Source organism: Perna viridis, chromosome 11 (assembly GCF_037379345.1).
Source record: "Perna viridis isolate PV_CMFRI_1.1 ecotype Kerala chromosome 11, ASM3737934v1, whole genome shotgun sequence".
Taxonomy (NCBI): Eukaryota; Metazoa; Mollusca; class Bivalvia; order Mytilida; family Mytilidae; genus Perna; species Perna viridis.
The window spans coordinates 27503162-27522606 of record NC_142455.1 but is presented as its reverse complement, the minus strand read 5'-3'; the positions used below and the strand labels follow the sequence as shown (position 1 = coordinate 27522606).

Genomic DNA, 19445 nt, shown 5'->3' with positions numbered 1-19445 from the left:
TAATTACATTTACAACCCACCTTAACAATAAAATTTTGGATCCACCTCTGGACCTTACTATGCAAACCATTACATGCTAAAAATTTGCCCACCGCAATATAATTACAACTGTGGTAATAGGAAATGACAAGAAACACTAAAATAAAACAAACAAAAACAATCCTTGACTAAAGATAAAACAATATTTAATAATGTAAAATTCATTCAATTTAAGCATTTATCAAAAATACTGTTGCACCAACAAAACACATATATTACCACCTAAAATTGGGCGGCTGCTGACAAATTCTAGAGCTAAAAATAGTCATTTCTTCCAAGTGTTTTCTAGGTATACTCTTCATCACAAAGGCAGCATTTTCATCAAATAATGGCCAAATAGACAAGCTCAAGGCAGGTCTTAGGGAACCATACCTGAAAAAAAAAATGCAAAAAGGATTGAAATAATAATGTATTTAAGTTCAAATTATTGTATATAATAGAAATTTTTTACACTAAGTATTTAAACACCAGTATCTATTATATCTACAAACATGACAACATTTATAAGGTAGACCATACCTAATATTTCTAGTACATGTTTATACATTTTCTAGTCTTCAAATGATCATATGACCATCCTTAAGAATTTTAAAGTAAAAAAACATAGGTCACCAAACTTGATTTTGAGATAACTGGGCCAAATAAAGACAATTTTTACAACATTTTATATTCCGCAGGGAGTTTTCACTATTTTGCAACCTATTAGAAAACCAGTACTTAAAATTTAAGGCGGAGTGAGCGCAGCCTCTTCTTAACCATAATACCCCACAACTTCATGTGGCAGGTTATAAGAAGTACAAGTTGAAAGATCAATTGAAAGACCATGCAAAAACTTCATGAATTTTGAAAGAATTTTTTAAAGGGAGATAATCAATGCAAAACTTGTGGTAATACCTATCTTTCAGTGATTTCTGTAGCTTTTTACATAAAGACTGTGTGGCATCTGTAAACAGCTGTAAAACAACCAACGAGTCAACCTACAAATAGAAGCAAATAAACCCACTTAATTAGATACCAGCGTATCAGAATTAAAAGATCCTGTATTTAACTACAATTCCAAATATTTGGTCAGACCTTAATTGATGATTCAATTGCTGTTCAACCTATTTTTTCAACCAGATTTTCCATTCTAACAAAGTTCTCTTCCTATACTAGAAAGGGAAGAGACAAAAATCTTTCTTAACAAAGACTTAAATATATGCTTTTCTTGAAAGTTATTTTTGTACTCTGTCCAATATGTATATCATTAATGAAAAAGCTGTGAATTGTTCTTGCTCACAGAATCATGGACAGTCGGTTTTACAGTAATACCTTTTCCATTAGATGCTCTATTGCTAAGCTGTCTATGTTGCCATTCTTAGATACTACACAGAACCTCTCTAGACTTTTACACTCAGCCAGAGAAGTACAGAATGTCTTGTCTATTGAAAGATAAGAATGTTCTAACCTGAAAAAAAAAAAAAAAAAACATTAAGAGAGTTGTATTTTAATAAAATAATAAATCACTGCATTGTAAATACATGGAGAGCTCTTTGAAATTGAACTTTGTGTTCTGAACAGGAAAAGTTTCTGTTTACATACATGAAGTGACCTCTGAACTTTTAAAAGAGCTCCACACATGATGAAATATCATACTTCCTTAAATAATTTTGGCAGGTCTGATTATCTTTAATGATACAGTAGAAACTTTCGTATCAACCAGTTGAACTTGCAATCCAGTGTGTGCATAAAAGGGTAGAAAGAACAACCTTATTTTAATACTTTTGATAGGAATTTTGCTGCTCAGGTCTTTTGGATGTAGTTATTTTCCTAAAATTTCTGTTTTGGCATCAAACACAGGTTACCATTTACTCTATTAATCTTTAATTCAATTTTATATTTTAGATGTCAAATCTGAAATGTCAAAGATTCTAAGTCAAAACTAAATTAACATGAATACCTGAAATCTTTTAAAGATTCCATGTATGGGAAAGCTTGACAAAGCTGACTAATATACATGCAGTGTGCCGTAAGTCCTAGGTATGCTAGGTGGAGCTGCTGTAGTTGTTTACATTCCTTTGCTATGACAACCAAACTAACACCAGATATTGCACCTATAAAGACAACAAGGGATAATAAAAAATTCACAAAGATAAATTCTGTTTTCAATAAGCTTTTTTTTATCTTGGTCCTTTTTTGCCATATTATCTGTATGACTACAACTACATCATTATAACATGGATTTGTCTTCACTGATTAACAGTATGAAGCAAGTGTGTGATGGCAACAATATCAGAAATTGAAAAAAAGCATAATAGGGAACCTGAATGCAAACAAATCTACAAAAGAAAAACATTTATAAGTAATTAAGTTTTTTCCTCTATCTGGCAATCAAGTGCCTTGTTAAAGTTTAATTACTTTTTCTTTATTGCGAACAGTCAACATTTTGAATTTTTATCTAACCAAATGTCAATAACTGAACAACTGAATTTAAAAAGCTATTTCAATTTTTTTAGATGTAATATCACAACAAAGGGTTTTACATTTGTGAACATTGTCCTATTGGGGAGTTGATGTAAATTCAAGTTATCCAAATTGAAAACTACGCTGTTGTTAGGTTAATGCATGTTTATAACTATATAAAATGTGTTTGTATTGGGCAAGTGTAATTCAAGTTGTTATTGCCAGGTATTTTTACCTGTTAAATAGAATAACCTTTAACATTAAAAACAAATACAAATATGTTTATTTCCTAATCAATGGGCTTATCATTTTTTTTACAAATACAAATATCAGACCCTACAGCACTATTTAGTTTTTTTTCCAAAGACAAACTTTCCTTACATGATGAATCGCTATACCTCACTAGAAAAATTTTGTAAAATTATTGAACAACTTTATAACAACATTTATAGTAGCTGGATCTTTCAACGGAATTTCTTGTAGATTCAAAATTGCTTATTAATGTGAATTTCTGTAAGCTTCATTTTAAGTACCTGTCCACATAAAATTCAGACACAACCAATGGTAAAGTGATTCATGGAGTAGAAAAATCAACCAAACAAATGATGCTTTTTCAATCTATTTATACTATACTTTCACATAATGATAATCATTTCTACATTCTAATCTGGACTTTTCAGAAAATGATACATTTATCTCCCACTAAAATCAACCAAATGAAACTTAATCAAGAAAGATAACTCTTGAAAAGTGTCAATTTCATGTACAATCTGTATAATTTTTATCTCAAAAGTGCAATAACCAAATGAAAAGCAAAGACTAGTTATGTGATCAGTAACTGTCTCTGAACAAGAAATAAAACTGATTTTTCAATGGGTTTTTTGACAAAAAAATCATTTTCTGTCTCATTTTTATTAAGACTCCACAATTTCTGTGTAATTAATGTTGTCCTTGATTTTGTTTAAAATACAAAATAATCACAAAAGTTTTGTCAATGAAAAATTAATCACAAGCTCTCAAACCTGAATCACTCTTAAGGAGGTAGACCCATGGTAAGGGACATAACTCATGAAGTCAGTGATATGTTTGTATCGCATTCAATTTCACTAAGTCTTTCAAGCTTTCATTTGAAACTGAATTAACTCAGACCAAGTTACTTTGATGCTTACATGAGATTGATATAAAGAGCCTGAATACAAACGTTCCACTGATTCTAAAGACATGTGTCCCTTGCCCTAGGTCTACCTCCTTAAACTACTTACTATGTATCCCGGCCAGTTGGAGAAATCTAAGATGCTTCCAACTAGATATACTCAACAATGAATCAGCTTTCATAAAGGATTCTGAACTACAATTAAGAAAAAAACACATTTCTTCCCATTGACAATTTTTATTGAATTTCTTACAAAATGTATCATCTTGTATGTTTAAGCTTTATTATGATTTAAATGACCTATTATTATCAAAATGTAAATACAATGATTTTATACCAAATCAAACACATTGGTGATCTAATATATAATGAATTTACACTTTAAATGTGTAAACTCGATCAGACCAACTATTAACTGTGAATTGAGTAACTCTTATAGTCATTAGGCTATTTTTGCAGACCAAATGGTTCATCAGCTAATCAATTTTAATAAAGAAACCATCAAAAATAAGCCTTACAAAGCTTAATAAAGCACTGAAGTCACTAGACTTGTTCATGTTAAAATTTCCTTGACAGTACTCACAGATACAGTAATTCCTGAATATTCTCACAATTGTTTTGCAGTTTAAATTAATTTCAAGAATGAAAGGTCCCAGAATTTCCCAAGTTTCAGATCAATGGTCTTCTTCCACACTACTTTGAACTCCTATTTTTGTCTGGGAAGGGGTTGGTTTATAAAAAAAAGAAACCAATGGAAATAAATACAGTACAAACCAATGGAAATAAATACAGTACAAACCAAGGTTTATAGTCACTTGGACCAGGCTTAGATTTTCCTGATTGTATCACAGTTTGTTTTAGACCTCCATTAATCAGCTCAAAACGTTTAACATTAGGACAACTCTGGACAATAAGCTCTAGCCCATTAGCACAAGTATCCTCTAGCACTGATGATGCATCTGCACTTGATGAAGTACTGGCCTGGGAAAAGAAAATGATGGTTGTTCTAATGAAAATATTTGTTTCTTTCAAATCTTTTGCTTTGCATAAATCTAGGCTCACATTTGCTTAACAATAACTTGTGGTTTCCTTAATGCAAGTTAGTCCTAGAAAACAAACTTTGTCAAATTAACATGGATCCAGTATTGTAATTTTACTAAAATGTATGACAACAAAGCTTATTTTTTGCAGTTTGTGTTTGAATTACATGTAAAGTACACACCAGTTTCATAACAAATCAGTGAAAACTGCATACATGTATAAGAGACTATAACTTGTTAACTGGCAAATGCTTTATCAGCTTGAAACTTTTATTTGTCTGAATTAATTGATTTCCCTGCAAAAAATACCTTTTAAAAGTTTGTTTGATTGTACAAGGTGTGTATTGAAGGACAAATAGTGGTACAATTTAACCTGTCTAAATCAGACCCTTTTTCACATCATCTTAAATGTACATGTATTTAGAACCTTGGTAAACTGAACACTTGTGAAAACCTAAGAAATTCTATTGTCCAAAAGGGATTAGGTTTAGGCCAAAAAAAATGTTATACATGTATCTGTTTCCTGCTATCCTACCTACCATAGTTTTTTGTACCTACCCTAAACATTTTTCTTAAATTCTGGCTCAAGCACTATTAAAATCCTGATTGTTTCCCCATTAACTCAATGTAAAATGTTTTTGAAAAATAATATAATTTTATTACCTACTTACCCTATTTTTTTTTTCTACAATGTAGCTGGTAGCAAGAAACAAGACTATTATTTTTTTGCATTAGACAGGATTATCTACAATATATCTCTCAAAATTGAAAATTGTGAAAGATAATACATACCACAGGAGTAGCATCTTGTCTTGCAAGTCTCCTCTTCTTTGAACCATGGTGAGCACCATCTGCAGTCCTTTTTTGAGAGCCTTTTCCTTTTTGACTTTCTACATTCAGGCAACATGGAGATAATGACAAAGACTCTAACCCTGCAAATATTGATTCAGACATGATGTATACTACTGGACTAACAAAACTTCCATTTAATAATTGCTGTGATACTGAATTAAACAAATTAGATGGGTAAAATTTTCAAGCATGGCCCTAAAAATAAAGTGTTGCAGGCCTCCATGCAAAATATATGTTTGTCTTAAGAATCCTGACATTATATCAACTTAAAGAAATATATATTTTTTTAAAATATATTTTCAAAATGTACAATTGAAAAAGAATTCACTTTTACTTAGGTCTCCTAAATGAATTTACAAGTCTACATTTTTGTAGACATTTGTGGGTAACAATGCACATGCATTATTTTACACTGAACAGAGCACATCTCAGTAGCAACCCAAAAAATACATATTTTTATGCCAATCTATACTCTGCATTAATTTATTAATTTTAGCAGCCAGTTACTTTGAACATACTTGTTGAAGGTATCTCCTAAATCCCATCTTACCCTTTCAAGCCAATTATGATCTGGTAACATGTGTTATTTCAAACTGCCATTGTTTTCTTTGAATAAGATTACCTTTAAGCAGTGATAAACATCTACAAATCTCTGCTGCTATTTTTGAACAGTGTACATGAATACCACTCAAGTTAATGTGAGAAAGCTGATCACATGATCCAACCAAGGTATGTAACCCATCCACATCAAATGTCTGGAAGATATAACATGGATACATTGTAAACGTATAACATGTACAGTCCCTGTACCAATCCATTCAACTTTCTGAAGGATCGAAGACTGCTGACCGATCTGATTGCAGTTTAGTTATGTATAATGATGTGTGATTGGTTCATGGACATTTAAGAATTTCCACTGGAATGAATCGAATATACTACCATATTAATTTAACCTTAAATGTAAGAAATTAAATCCGCATATTGTATTTTGTTAAAAATAAAACAGATGTAAAATAAAAGAACATGTAATAAATTGATGTTTTAATCTACTGCAATGTGTAAATGTATATATCTCAATTATTAAGTTTTTGAATATCTATCTCTGACTATAAAATGTTTTCATTTGCTGTTGAATAGAAAAAGGAAAGGATATGGTAAACATTACAAATGCATACACCACCATATACCCAATAACCTAAAAACAAAATAATAATTGAATACATGTACATGTGATTTCAGAGATAAAGAAAAGGTCTTCAAAAAGTGTAAACACAAAATTTGTTAAGAGTTTTGATAAAAAAAATTTTTAGCAGTTATTTACTGAACATAAGAGAATATTGTGGAGATGTACATAAAATCGAAATAATTAATCATGAACATGTACCATTATTAATACAGCTGTAGAATGATGAAAGAACCATGAGGTTTGGAAAAACTTATTGTTTTGATTGTAATTTTTTTTCTTTTAACCTTTAGAGCTCAGCCACTGTTCCAATAAAAGAGGAAGGCATTTTTTAGCCAGGCCACTCACCAAAAGTCATTTTAAGCTTAAGTCTATAATTCATTAAAATTGTCAAGAGTTTAGACAACCACCCATGTATTAATTTAAAAAGTGCCTTCCACCTACATTATACATGTATGTTTTACTGGAACAGCCCAAAGAGACTTACTCAATTGACTTTCAACTAAAAATATGCATTTTTATGATTCTATGGGATTTAGTTGATTATTTAATCAACAAAAACAAAGTCAATAATAACAAAAACCAACATGAAAAAAGGTACATGTACATTGTACATGTACCAAATTGTATGACCAAAATACTTAAATGTCATTCATGAATTAAAGCAATACAACAACATTACAATTACCTCTCTACCAATGAAAGCCCACTTATTCATAAGCTTACTGCTCATCAGATTTAGACTCTGTAGATTTGGACAAGATGAAGCAATGGAATTCAATGATATGTTTACTCCTTGTACATGCGTGTTGGCCAGGTTCAAATATTGAAGTTTTGGCTTCACTTCTAAAACATCACAATCTTCTGAAAAAATCTTATGGAGACATATATTTGATAAATCTAAGTTTTCTAAGAGTTTGTGTGATTGCCAGAATGAGGAACAGAATTGTGATTGATTTTCAAAGTTTGCGGAGGGATTCAGAATTGTTTTTAATTGTAGATTTTTTAGTTTGGCAATGGAAAATAAAGCACCATAGAAAAACATCCTAGCTGCTGCATCCATAGCACAATTCAATGATAAGTGTTGTAAATGCTTTAAATTGTCTAACTTGACTACATTTGGCTGCACAAGAAGTCTTGGAATTCTTCCACCAATATTTGGTTGTCCAAGGACATGTAGAGATTCCAACTGTCTACAGTGTTCAAAGAATGAAGAAATTTTATGAATGATTTCCACGGAGATGGCAACATCAGTTCTCATAGACTCTTGCACTTCAAAATGAATTGTAAGGTGTTTCAAATTACCAATTGTCTTTTGTGCATCTGAGACACAATTAACTTCCTCATCAAACTCATGAATATTCTGAGTTGTAAATGAAAATCTCTCAAGTTTTTGAAGAGATCCTAAAACTTTACAGATTTTCTTTGATGAGAGACTTATTCCTGCCAAGTAAAGCTCAGTCAGTTGTTTACATCTACTCGTTACCCATTCAACTGTTCTACTTTTGAACCAGTAACAGTTTGCTAGATTTAAAACTTCTACATGTGGATAAGAACTGGCAGTGTAGTCTAGCACCATATCATCAGATACATTGTAGCACTCTTCAAATGATGAATACCTATAAAAATAAAAGAAAAAAATATTTTAAATGTTCAGTGCATTCCCAATTAATTTGTGAAGGTAAAATTGATAAGACTAAATTCTCAAAGGAGATCATACATGTAGAAATGAGAGTACAATAAATTTTTGAAACTTCCAACTTCCAGATTTCAGTTTGTGTGGTTGGATAGAAATTTAAATATCATGAAAACATGTACACCGAATTTACATTGTAAGTAGGAGTTGTACTAAGCTATTTGCATACATTGTACACACATGTATACAAAATAAATATGGTACAAATGTACATTGTACATTTGTATCTGCATACAGATAAATGAATCTGAATGCAAACCCAACATGTATCTTTTCCAAATAAAAAAAGTGGGATTGCATTGGATTAGTTTGCCTGTTTGTCTTCCTTGAAAGCTTAAAGATTCACAATAATTTGTTGTTTTATTGAGTAATTATCAACACATTACACTCAGAAATGCACAGAATCATACTTAAAATGCCCAAGAATGCAGATACTTGGGTCATCGGGTACGTTTACAGTATCCATGAGTGTGCTGGATATATGACCACCAATTAATCAACGAAAATTACCTGACTAGACTGCGGTCTTGAACAAGCCTTTGAAATCGCTTACTAACTGTGCTAAGTATACACAAGTTTCCAGAGCTCAGATGAGTAAAAATCTGTAATATAATGTCATCTGGCAGTAGCTGAAAATAATCCATCGTTCTCCATTCGGAACAAATTATTCTTCATCTTCCGAACGGGGGAGATTTTAGTAATGAAACGATGACGGTGTTATTTTAAAAATTTCCGCGATTTTTTTAAGTACCATTTTGTGTAAGAACCAGGCAATGGGTTGCACATCATTTTTCTCAGATTGGTCTTTTTTGGTCTCCAATATATTCAGTACATGTAGTTTTTTATCCAGAAACATCTGTGACATTGATATATTTTATTTCGAGATTTTTTTTACCAGTTATATAGGGAATATATTTTTCCATAGTGTATTTCAACTAAATTTGACCTATCAATGTCTTAAAATGGCAAACTTTACAAACCATTTGATGGTTATTTCTGGGTGTTATAAAGTATCAATACTTTGATATTGCAATAAAATTTCCGTTTTTTTTCTTCATGTGCCACTTTTCATTCATAATTGTCAAGTTTCCTTTCATCTGTGGCAACATACCTTCAGCACACTATGGAGTTGTGAACATACTCAAAACTTGTTACAAGACATTAACAACCGGTTTTAGTCTGGTGGTATAAGTTTGCCTCTATATAAATGTAATTTAATTTTTGGAGATGTCTTAAACTTCAAAAAGGAGATCCAGTTAATTTGATTTTTCTTTATATAAACAATATATTTACAACAGCAGATGTTTTCCCTATTTTAGATCTATCTACATGTGTTTTAATTGAGAAACTTCAGTATATGTATGAACTTGAAAGGGTTACTGCTATTAAATCATAACAACAACAAACATTTGTTATTCTATGGAATCCATATAAAACTGACGTGATCACAGTTTCAGTAAAAATAATAAGGAATCATGTATACAGATAGATTTTTGTTCACTTGAATATATCTATTTTTAACATGGTTTAAAATTGTATTTATTATAAAACACCCAGATTTGATATTTTTTTAATTTCTTTTCTATTTTTTCATTTACTTTTTTTTCTCCAAATTATATTCTATATAATTATAATAAAAATCCAACTATAATGTATTTACATTTATGAACAATAATACAATAGTATTGGTAATTTGTATGTATCATTTAAATTTTGATTGTAATTGTAATATGTGTGTTGAAAAAAAAAAATGAAAATGTGCTGTGTAAAGTTAATGGGAAAATTTGAAACTATTTTTTTTCATTTTTTTTTTGGATGAGTATAACAGATTTTTTCTCCAAAATTTAGAACAGTTTTTTTTCCCAAAATATCCCAGGCCCTCACTACTAATATGGTTGGTGCCTAATGTAAAAAATTCATGAAATTAATTTCAAACACTGTTATTCTTTGAAAGTACAATGAACATACGTTCATATTTTTTGTATGATTTTGCAAGATGTCGACAGAAGAGAATGATCCATATAATAGTTATGATCTAGTAGATCATAATGATCTACCTTAATTAAGGAGGTAAACCTAAGGTAAGGGACATAACTCTTGCAATCATTGATACATGTATGTTTGTATCATATTCAATTTAACCAAAGCCTATCAAGCTTCCCTTTGAAATAGAATGAAATCAATCCAAGTTACTTTGATGCTTACATGAGATTGATGTAAAATGCTGAATACAAACGTTCCAATGATTTGTAAGAGTTGTGTCCCTTACCTTAGGTCTACCTCCTTAAATCTTATTGAACTTCACAGTTATTCAATTCCTTATAGTTGTTTTCCTCCCATGCCAAAATCTGTAGTCTGCATTTTTTTGTTATGTTTGTCTGGTCTTTTTTTCATTGGTGTTTTAGTGGTGAACAGCCATAAACACTACATAAATTAAAGTTTCATGCAGTATTGTTAACCCTAATTCAAAAGCACACCTTTAAGTGTCAGGACTGCTCCATGTTGAAGGCTAGATGATGCACCTAAGATCAGATTATTTTATGCTCCAAGGATTGTCTTATTGACAATGAACTATTCTCTGTTTTGTGATAGTGGTATGTGATATTGGGACCCATGGTATCCATCTTGCATTTTTAAGTATTAGGATACTCAAGTTTGGTTACAATCCATCTGATAGTTTTAGAAAAAAAGATTTTCAAAATTAGAAATGTAATATTTGGGGGTAAGTCCATTTCATGGCCCATTACTCAAACATTCACCAAAGGATCTTTCTGAAAATTTCAGCATAGATCTTTCCCACCATACTGAAAAATTTTACTCCTGCCAGATTTTAGCTAGGCCCAATATTAATGTTTTTGGGTTCTACAAATTTACCCCTATGGTCAATTTTTTGTAGCATTGGCCATGTTTTTTGCAAGATAAAAAATCCACATGCACAGATTGTTAAAGTGGTTCTAGAAACTATTCATGCCAAGTTTTGTTTCAATCCACCCAGTTGTTTTGAGAGAAGATTTTAAAGTCGGAAATGCAAATATCAAGAAAAAAATCCATTTCAAGACCAATAATTAAATCATCTGTCAGCAGACCTTTCTGAAAATTTTGGCATAGGTCCATCCCATCATCCTGAACAATTTTTCCTCCTCAGATTTTAGCCAAACCCAACTGTTTTTGAGTTATTTGCAAAATTCTGAAATTTGCCCCCTACAGTATATTTGAATTTTTTATCCACACATGGATTGTTAAAAATACCCAAAGGAACATTCATGAAAAGTTTGGTTACAATCAATCCAGTAGATTCAGAGATGTTTGAAAAAGTTAAGGGACTATGATAGATGACAGACACTACTGATGGCAATAGCTCACATGGCCCTTGGAAACTGAAGAATATTTCATCAATTTTTTATAACCTATATACATCTACGTGCACCTAATTCTTGTATAAAATGTATACTGAACTTCAGCCCATTTCATTATGTTTAGGAGACACCCTTTTAGTTTCTGGTGGTCTTGAGATTATTTTTTCCAAGACAAACATTATTTCTTCATCTTTGCTGAAAACTACTTTATCTTTTTTTTTTTATGTGATGTTGAAAATATTTTTTTCTTCAAATATATGATTAAAGCTTTTAAAAGCATAGAGTCAAATACACAATTTTTTTCACACTGCAGGTGACATATAATTTTTTTTCTCTCCAAAATTTGGAAACATACATTATTTCCCAAATAATGCTTAGCCTCCCTTCAGAAAATCAAAATGTTGCTGTCATTATTTCACTTGTTTTGTTCTTTCTTTTCAATTTAACAATAACTTAATTTTGACATTGTCTACAAAATTATGATTTTTTATATGATTTTTTATAATGTTCTTATCATGATGGTTTCTCTTCATAGTTGTAATGAATTAAGAATTATCAGGTACTGTTTTGATTTTAGGGAGTGATATGTAAATTTGTGGTAGATATTAACAGATGCATTATATTTACCTTTTTTGTGATGATAACCAGTAATTTTGTGGACCAGTTTAAATGATTAATAAAAGCTTTGGAGCACAGCATAATATGACAACAGAGGTCGATCCCTGAACAAGTTGGGGCAAGTGTGGACATAATATTAGTTTTTGACACTTAAGCATAGGTACTTACTATTCATTATGGACACACTAACTGGTTTGGGCACAATACAGCACAAAACGTGAAATTCAATTGAAAATTTTCATAATCAGACCAAAAATAAAAAGTGAATTACCCCTTACAACTTGAAAACCTTATAGGTGTCTGAAATTTCATTGAAAATTGCAAAAAAAAAAAAAAAAGGACCAAAAATAAAAAAGTCGATTTTTTGGGATGTTGGTCCTTTGACTCCTTATTACTCAAAAAACTGTAAGAGGTATCTGAAATCTGACTGAAAAAAACGCAGGCATGGGTTTTCATAAGGTATCTAATTACGTTACAAAAAAATTAGAAATAGGATCAAAAATAAATAATAGTCAAGTTATTTTCTGACCCCTATTTCTAAAGTCTTTACCCCCAAAATCAATCCGTCTGACCACTGTGGTATAGAATATTGTATAACAATATCCTAAACTTTTACTGGAGTTATAAATATGTAGTTGAATTCCACGAAATGCTTGTTTTAGGACTAATTCTTAAATGGTTGGGTTATAACCCCCAAAATCAATACCAAACTTCCTTTTTCCTTGTTACAAAATTTTAAAAAGATCAACCAACTAATATTTAAGTTATGTCATGAAACCCTGATGTCTACGAATGACGACGACACGGCACCATACCAAAATATGACTGCAATTTTTTTGCAGTCATATAAAATGCAAAAAATGTGACAAACATATTACCATTCAATATAATTGGAATTTTAAGTATTCAATTGTCATTATTTTTCTAAAACATTATATTTGTTCAGTTGCTTCACATGCATCACAGAAATCCAAAACTTATGACATGTTTAATTTCGCCATTAACATGATGTCGCTTTTCGTTTCCACAGGAATTGACCTCGTATATTTTACTAATCCACAACAGAAGTAAGTCTCTGCCATTACTCTGAATATTATACCCAACCAATCCCATCTAGCACAGTCCTTCAACGGATTTGGTCTGACTGATAAAATCTCGATCACCAAGCTCAGAATGCCAGCTAGGAAGATTGTGTAGTTGTTTCTATTCTCTGTAAATCTTCCATACTTTTGGATTTAGCTGCATTGATCAGATCTAGTTCCTGTTTTCTAATGTCATCTAATGTCTGTTGAAGATCTCCAATTGTTTCACCTTCAACTTGAAATGCCATTTTTGCACTGAAAAAAAAACAAAAAAACAAAAAAACCAAATCATGATATTATTATTGAGTCCTGGATAAAACATAAGATATGCCTGTATAGCTCAGTCCTTTCCTTCAAAATTATCAATGACTAGCCCGAATAATAGAGGACTGTATAGGATTCAACTAGCCGAAACAAGAAATGTACACACCATTTCCCTAGCCCGAACCAATTTTTACTAGCCCCAGGCTTTGGGCTAGTGGCTAAAGGCCAGCACTCATAGTCTTTCCCCTTTTAGTTCTTTAGCCCCCCTTAACTGTTAAAAAAATAAAATGCTTTGCATAGTATAGCTTGCTAAAACCACAAAAGTGGAACCCTTGACAGATGGCAGAGGTTCGGGAACACCATTCGACCTGATACAGCTTTGATTATTTTATAGATGACATATCATTGTTAAACAATCCTAGTGTCAGGATACTTCGCATCAACCCCAAAGAACTTCAGATAAAGGATACTACAGACACTGTGAAGTCAGCCTCATATCTTGACCCGCTTAGATATCGATGGTAAAGGAAACTATTGACCAAACTATGTGACAAACATGATAGCTTTTCATTCCATATTGTCAACTTCCTTTTCATCTGTGGCAACATCCATTCAGCACCTGCGTATGGAGTTTTCATATCACAACTCTTATATTAGAGCTTGCCGTAACTACTGGTACGAAGACTTTTTAAATGGTGCTAGACTTCTTATAATTAGGCTTCTGGAACAGGATTATGTTGCTACAAGATTGAAGTCATCACTACTGAAGTTTTATGGTCGTCGTAATGAACTTGTGGATCGTTACGGAGTATCCATCTGCACCATGAAAACTGATCTGTTCAACGTGTCCTAGTTTTCCATTCCTCTTTCATCTAACCTGTACTTGACTTTTTATGAGCAACTAAGTGGGTGTTTTTAGAAAGCAGAGGATGCTTACCCTACTGATGCACCTGGTCCATGTAGCATGCTCCTAGTTTTTAGTGGAGTTAGAGTTGCTCATTTACTTTAGTTGCTTTGTATGTATCATTTTGGTTATTTTATGTTCTTTGTTGTCTGTTTTTGTTTTCTATGTCTGGTCTTTGTCCCTGGATTACATTTTTTTGATTTCCGCTAAAATCTTGGTTCCCTTGATTACTTTTTGACCCAGGATAAGAATTTGACCGGAATCAAGGTGGCTCCTTTTTTGGCCCCTTATTCCTAAATGGTTCCAGTCACAACCTCTAATATCAATCCCAATCTTCATTTGGGTGTACAGCACTATGTAAAATCCATTTCCTTTTACTTAAGTTTAATATCCAGAAATCAGATAAACGCTTGTTTCTGGACTCTATTACCCTTAATTCCGAAATGGTTGGGGTCATAACCCCCAAAATCAATACCAAACTTTATTTTGTAGTTTGGAATCTTTTTATAATTTTTTTTTAAAGATTACCCAATTATTCATGCCATCACAAGATGACAGCATGCCACGCCATTACAAAAATGCAATTTTTTTTTGTGGTCATAGGAAAATGAAAGAGACAATCATTCGATCATGCATTTTTCAGATATTGTCAGTCATGTACAGAAGAAGGATGGACTGACAGGATTCAAAGAATCATGAAACCTTTTGTATCATACACATTAAATCCTACAAAAAAGATTTCACTGACATAGCACAGCAATGTTGTAGATGAATGTTACCAATTCACTTCCATCAATAAACTTTGACTGAATTATTTTTTATTTGATCCATAAGAAATAGTTTTAAAAATTGTGGTATTTGCATTGATACATGCAAGTAAAACCATTTATTTTTTTATTTCAAATTAAGACGGCACACCAAAATTAATTGAAATTAGTCCTATCAATTGTTCCATTCAGTCACTGCATGTAGACATGCAGTGACTGAATGGAACAAATGAAAGGTATAATTTTAATAAGATTGGAGGGCACATGGTTTTAAAAATTACTCTAACGAGTGTTCCATATTTCATACTTCATGTCATATGGATGCTTGTAATTGGAGGCTGAGGTAACTTATATCGAGACATGAACTATTATTGATGGCAGAGTGCTTCATCATCAGAATTGAGCATGATAACTCTTTATTCGTGAATATAATTGAAAAAAATTCAACCTTTCAAAAATATTCAAACAAAAAATCAGTTAAAGAAATTTGAATTTGATTTAAACTTTCCTTAAATTATGGCTAATTTCATTTAAGAAGAAAATACAAACCTTATTTTCCCACGTTCTTTAGCAAGCAGAAATATTGTCTTGGCTGCATCAGTAAACCCATCATTGAACCCATCTTGCAGTCTAGATTCTTTTCCTGAAGCTATACCTTCTCTATATCCACCCTGGAGTTTAAAAAATCTGTACATACATGGAAATCACTGAATATAAACTAATTAGTTCTGTATACTGTATTACCTATTTATAATTAATTCAATATTGCTTTAAAAATACAAGCTCAATAAAGCATATTTGAATCATTCACTGCAATCAAATTAACATCTTATGGTACCTACATGTGTGTATCAACATTTTACAAAAATTCCCTATCATGTTGTTCCTCTAAAATTGCTTCAGTCTAGAGAGTATTTATTTACATGTCACTTCACTTTAAAATAAATTGGATTTGACTATTTGACCAAGTAAATGGACTTGCTCCCACTATAACAAAATATGCAGTCCATCAATAATGCAAGGCTTCCCATTCATACTTATAATCAAAATAGAACTACAATGTTAAGATTATTTAGAAAAAACACCTGAATTGTATAACCACATCTTCCTGAACTTTGAATTGTCCAATACCAATGATATTGTAACCTAGTATCACTATGTGATTTGACCAAATCCAAAATTTGCCTCTAAAAATTCATTGGATGGTTATATTGTTCCTAAAAAAACATTTCTTTATTTTCAAATTCATGTGCACTGCATCAACATAGAATTTAAATCAAAGTGCTGATAACACTAGCGGTTTTTGATTCTTGTGAAAATTGTAGTATGAACAAAATATAAAAGATTATATGATGTTGAAATTGTGATCATACCTTGCATTTAAAATACAATTAAGAACTGTTCTTTTTTTAAAATAAGTATAAACTGAAAGTCAATCTATACTACTGATCAAACTTCACACACATTTACAAATTTTTGTTCCATTTCACCTGTTTCCCCAATTTTAAATCTATAATCTATTCAAAAGTTAATGTGCATCTACATTCAAAAGCTATATTAACAAAGTATTTCTCCTACATAACAATTATACTTAAATAAAACCAATATCAGCTTAAGAAAATAATTCCTTAACAAAAGATTTTCAAAATCTAGAAACTTTTGTCAATTTGAATTTTCCTGCCAATTTTACTTGGTTAAAATCACTGCCATTCACTTCCTGTTTATAAATGGTAAAATATTAATGATAGGGTGGACTTCTAAGTGTGTTAGAATGAAAATATTAAACATGTTTTATCCTTCCAGACACATTACTGCAAAGAAATAAATTCCCTAAATGTAAATTTATTACTAAATATCTTTTAAGGCCAAAAAGGAGTCCCTCAAATTTTGAGTTGATATAAACACTAGATCTTAATTTTCTTTGCATAAATAATAGAATATTATTGAGCAGATGAATTGCAGGAAACATATTTACTTGATATAAAAGAGGTATTGAATGATATAAAAGGAATTACATTTGGACTATATTTTTGTGTTGTATTCAGAAATAGTAGGGAAGTTCCAGTGATAGACGGGTGACATAAGGTATTTTTATCCTGAAGGATCAAAAACCCCTCAAAAAATCAACGATAAGTATTAGTCAAAATTCTGTGATTGGAAAAAAGATGGAGAAATAACAAGAGGAATTTGTTGTAAGGAATTATAAAAGTTCTTTTTGATTTTATGAACTATACAATGTAAATACTGATGTTTGGGTTTTATATCTAAATGAACTGTCCCGTACTACCATACATCATGTACTAAGTTACAGCCCTATATTAATCCTACGAGGAGGAATGACCTGGTCAGTGAAAGCTATATTTTTATATAGCCTAGCTGGCCGAGTGGTCTAGGGCGCAGGACTTAGTGCAGGCGGTGTTGCCATAGATGTCACAGCAGTACGAGTTCGAGTCCTGCGGAGGGAACGACTAAAAAAATTTGCATCACAAATTTTACAGTTCTTACATCGTTGGGAATTTTTCAGACCTTTCTATACATTTACATATCTTCCCTGTATCAATTTGATCTGATGGAGCAGTGTAGTGAATAGATTCGTCACATTCTGAGACGTTTATATATATATATGTGTGTGTGTGTGTGTGTGTGTGTGTGTGTGTGTGTTTGTGTGTGTACTGGTACCAGGTAGATTATTTGAAACATGCATATGAATGGCTTAAAATTGTTCTGTAGGAAATGACACATTTCAGAAACTGGAAGTGACTGTTTGAGTTTTAAAGTTAAATTTTAAACCCAGACACACAGTGTGTCATACAAAGTCTTGAATTTATTTAAGAAAATAGCAGTGTGTAACGGGAGAGCATGATTTGACTCACAAAATTATACTCCGCATCTGGGGATCAAAGCCTAGACTGCTTGGTGACAAGCCAGCGACAAACCAATTAAGCTGAATAATAAACCTTTAGCCAAGTCATTTAACTGGCTATTTAAATCTCGATACCTACTACAATGCAGAAGTCCGTCCAAGACTCGACAGGGTAGTCAAGGACGTTAAAAAACTCCCTCACTCACTCACTTAAAATGCAGGTAGGTCATCCTGCAACAAGTGCATTAACATCAGAGTCAAATATTATTTGATTACAAATAGCTGCATCCTCATAGTCACAGGCAAAGTCTAAAATAATGTTAAAAAGAGAAAGACACAAATGAACAAGAATGACACCTGGATCAAGAATATAATGGTTGCATAAATATGATTTAATGTAATATCGGGATTGAACTGATGTCGAGTATATACAATAAGAGCAAGTCCATGATTATAGAGAAAACTACAAATGAACTGCATGAAATTGAAAGTGAAACTACAAAAAATGTTAGTGAAGGTACGAGAACACAATTAATTCCCCTTGGTTTTCGTTGTATAGGAATATAGTTCCAACTTTGGTAGTAGGTACCTTCCACATTTTTTCATATTTTTACTGGAAACTTATTTGCTGAAGTTTTGCCTCTAATTGGTAGAAAATAGGTTAAAATTACTTGGGATTTTTTTTCATTAATCAATTCTGACTAAAAGTTGTGATTTGGTTCAGTGGAAGAAGGTTAAAATTTAGGACTTTTAACTCAGTTCATTTGTCATGTTTACCCCATCTCAGAATTATATGTATTAATTTCAGAAAATGATGGTAAAATTTTCTACAATTGATATATAAAATCCTGTTTGTACATATCTTTAGGCCAGAGAAGTTTTATTCAGTTTGCACCGGTGGAATTTTTTTAATCTGCTCAAATGTGTATATTGAAATGCACTTGAAAATTAATTGCGGTCTCGTGCCTGAACTTAGTCATTGCACACATAACAACCGAAACTATTTAAACAAATATTTTCACGAATAATGTACATTTTGTAGCTCTTCTTGAAGCTTGTTCCACTCCTTAGAAGCTAACAGATTTTCGTCAACGTCATCATCAAAAATATCATCAACAAAGTTAGGCTTTTCGTCTGCCATCTTCTAGTCATGTGATCATGACACAACATTAGAGTAAAGTGTAGA

The 19445-nt window shown here is 31.6% G+C and overlaps 2 protein-coding genes across 2 annotated transcripts; both read right to left on the bottom strand.

The window, feature by feature from the left end:
• Positions 1–168: 168 nt before the first annotated feature.
• On the bottom strand, positions 169–9089 carry LOC148603567 (F-box/LRR-repeat protein 18-like). Its single transcript, XM_088552023.1, has 10 exons — positions 8916–9089; positions 7398–8328; positions 6149–6281; positions 5467–5606; positions 4434–4615; positions 3744–3829; positions 1979–2132; positions 1351–1486; positions 934–1016; positions 169–411 (listed from the first exon to the last, which is right to left on the bottom strand). The coding sequence occupies exons 1-10, from the start codon at positions 9047–9049 to the stop codon at positions 255–257; spliced, it is 2136 nt and encodes a 711-aa protein (XP_088408149.1). The 5' UTR covers positions 9050–9089; the 3' UTR covers positions 169–254.
• Positions 9090–13253: 4164 nt separating this feature from the next.
• LOC148603566 (protein YAE1 homolog) lies at positions 13254–19427 on the bottom strand. The gene is made up of 3 exons (XM_088552050.1): positions 19293–19427; positions 15946–16067; positions 13254–13716 (listed from the first exon to the last, which is right to left on the bottom strand). The coding sequence occupies exons 1-3, from the start codon at positions 19398–19400 to the stop codon at positions 13560–13562; spliced, it is 387 nt and encodes a 128-aa protein (XP_088408176.1). The 5' UTR covers positions 19401–19427; the 3' UTR covers positions 13254–13559.
• Between the last annotated feature and the right edge of the window lie 18 nt (positions 19428–19445).

Bases quoted from the DNA above. Each gene is read 5' to 3' on its own strand.
- LOC148603567 (XM_088552023.1), bottom strand. From the start codon at position 9,049: ATGGATTATTTTCAGCTACTGCCAGATGACATTATATTACAGATTTTT. The intron at 5,607-6,148 runs GTAATCTTATTC...CAATATTTGCAG, and splicing joins ATGTTTATCACTGCTTAAAG to GGTTAGAGTCTTTGTCATTA. The intron at 1,487-1,978 runs GTATTCATGTTA...TTTTTTTTTCAG, and splicing joins GAATCTTTAAAAGATTTCAG to GTTAGAACATTCTTATCTTT.
- LOC148603566 (XM_088552050.1), bottom strand. From the start codon at position 19,400: ATGGCAGACGAAAAGCCTAACTTTGTTGATGATATTTTTGATGATGAC. The intron at 16,068-19,292 runs GTACATTATTCG...TTTAAACTCCAG, and splicing joins TTCAAGAAGAGCTACAAAAT to GGTGGATATAGAGAAGGTAT. The intron at 13,717-15,945 runs GTTTGTATTTTC...TTTTTTTTTCAG, and splicing joins AAAGAACGTGGGAAAATAAG to TGCAAAAATGGCATTTCAAG.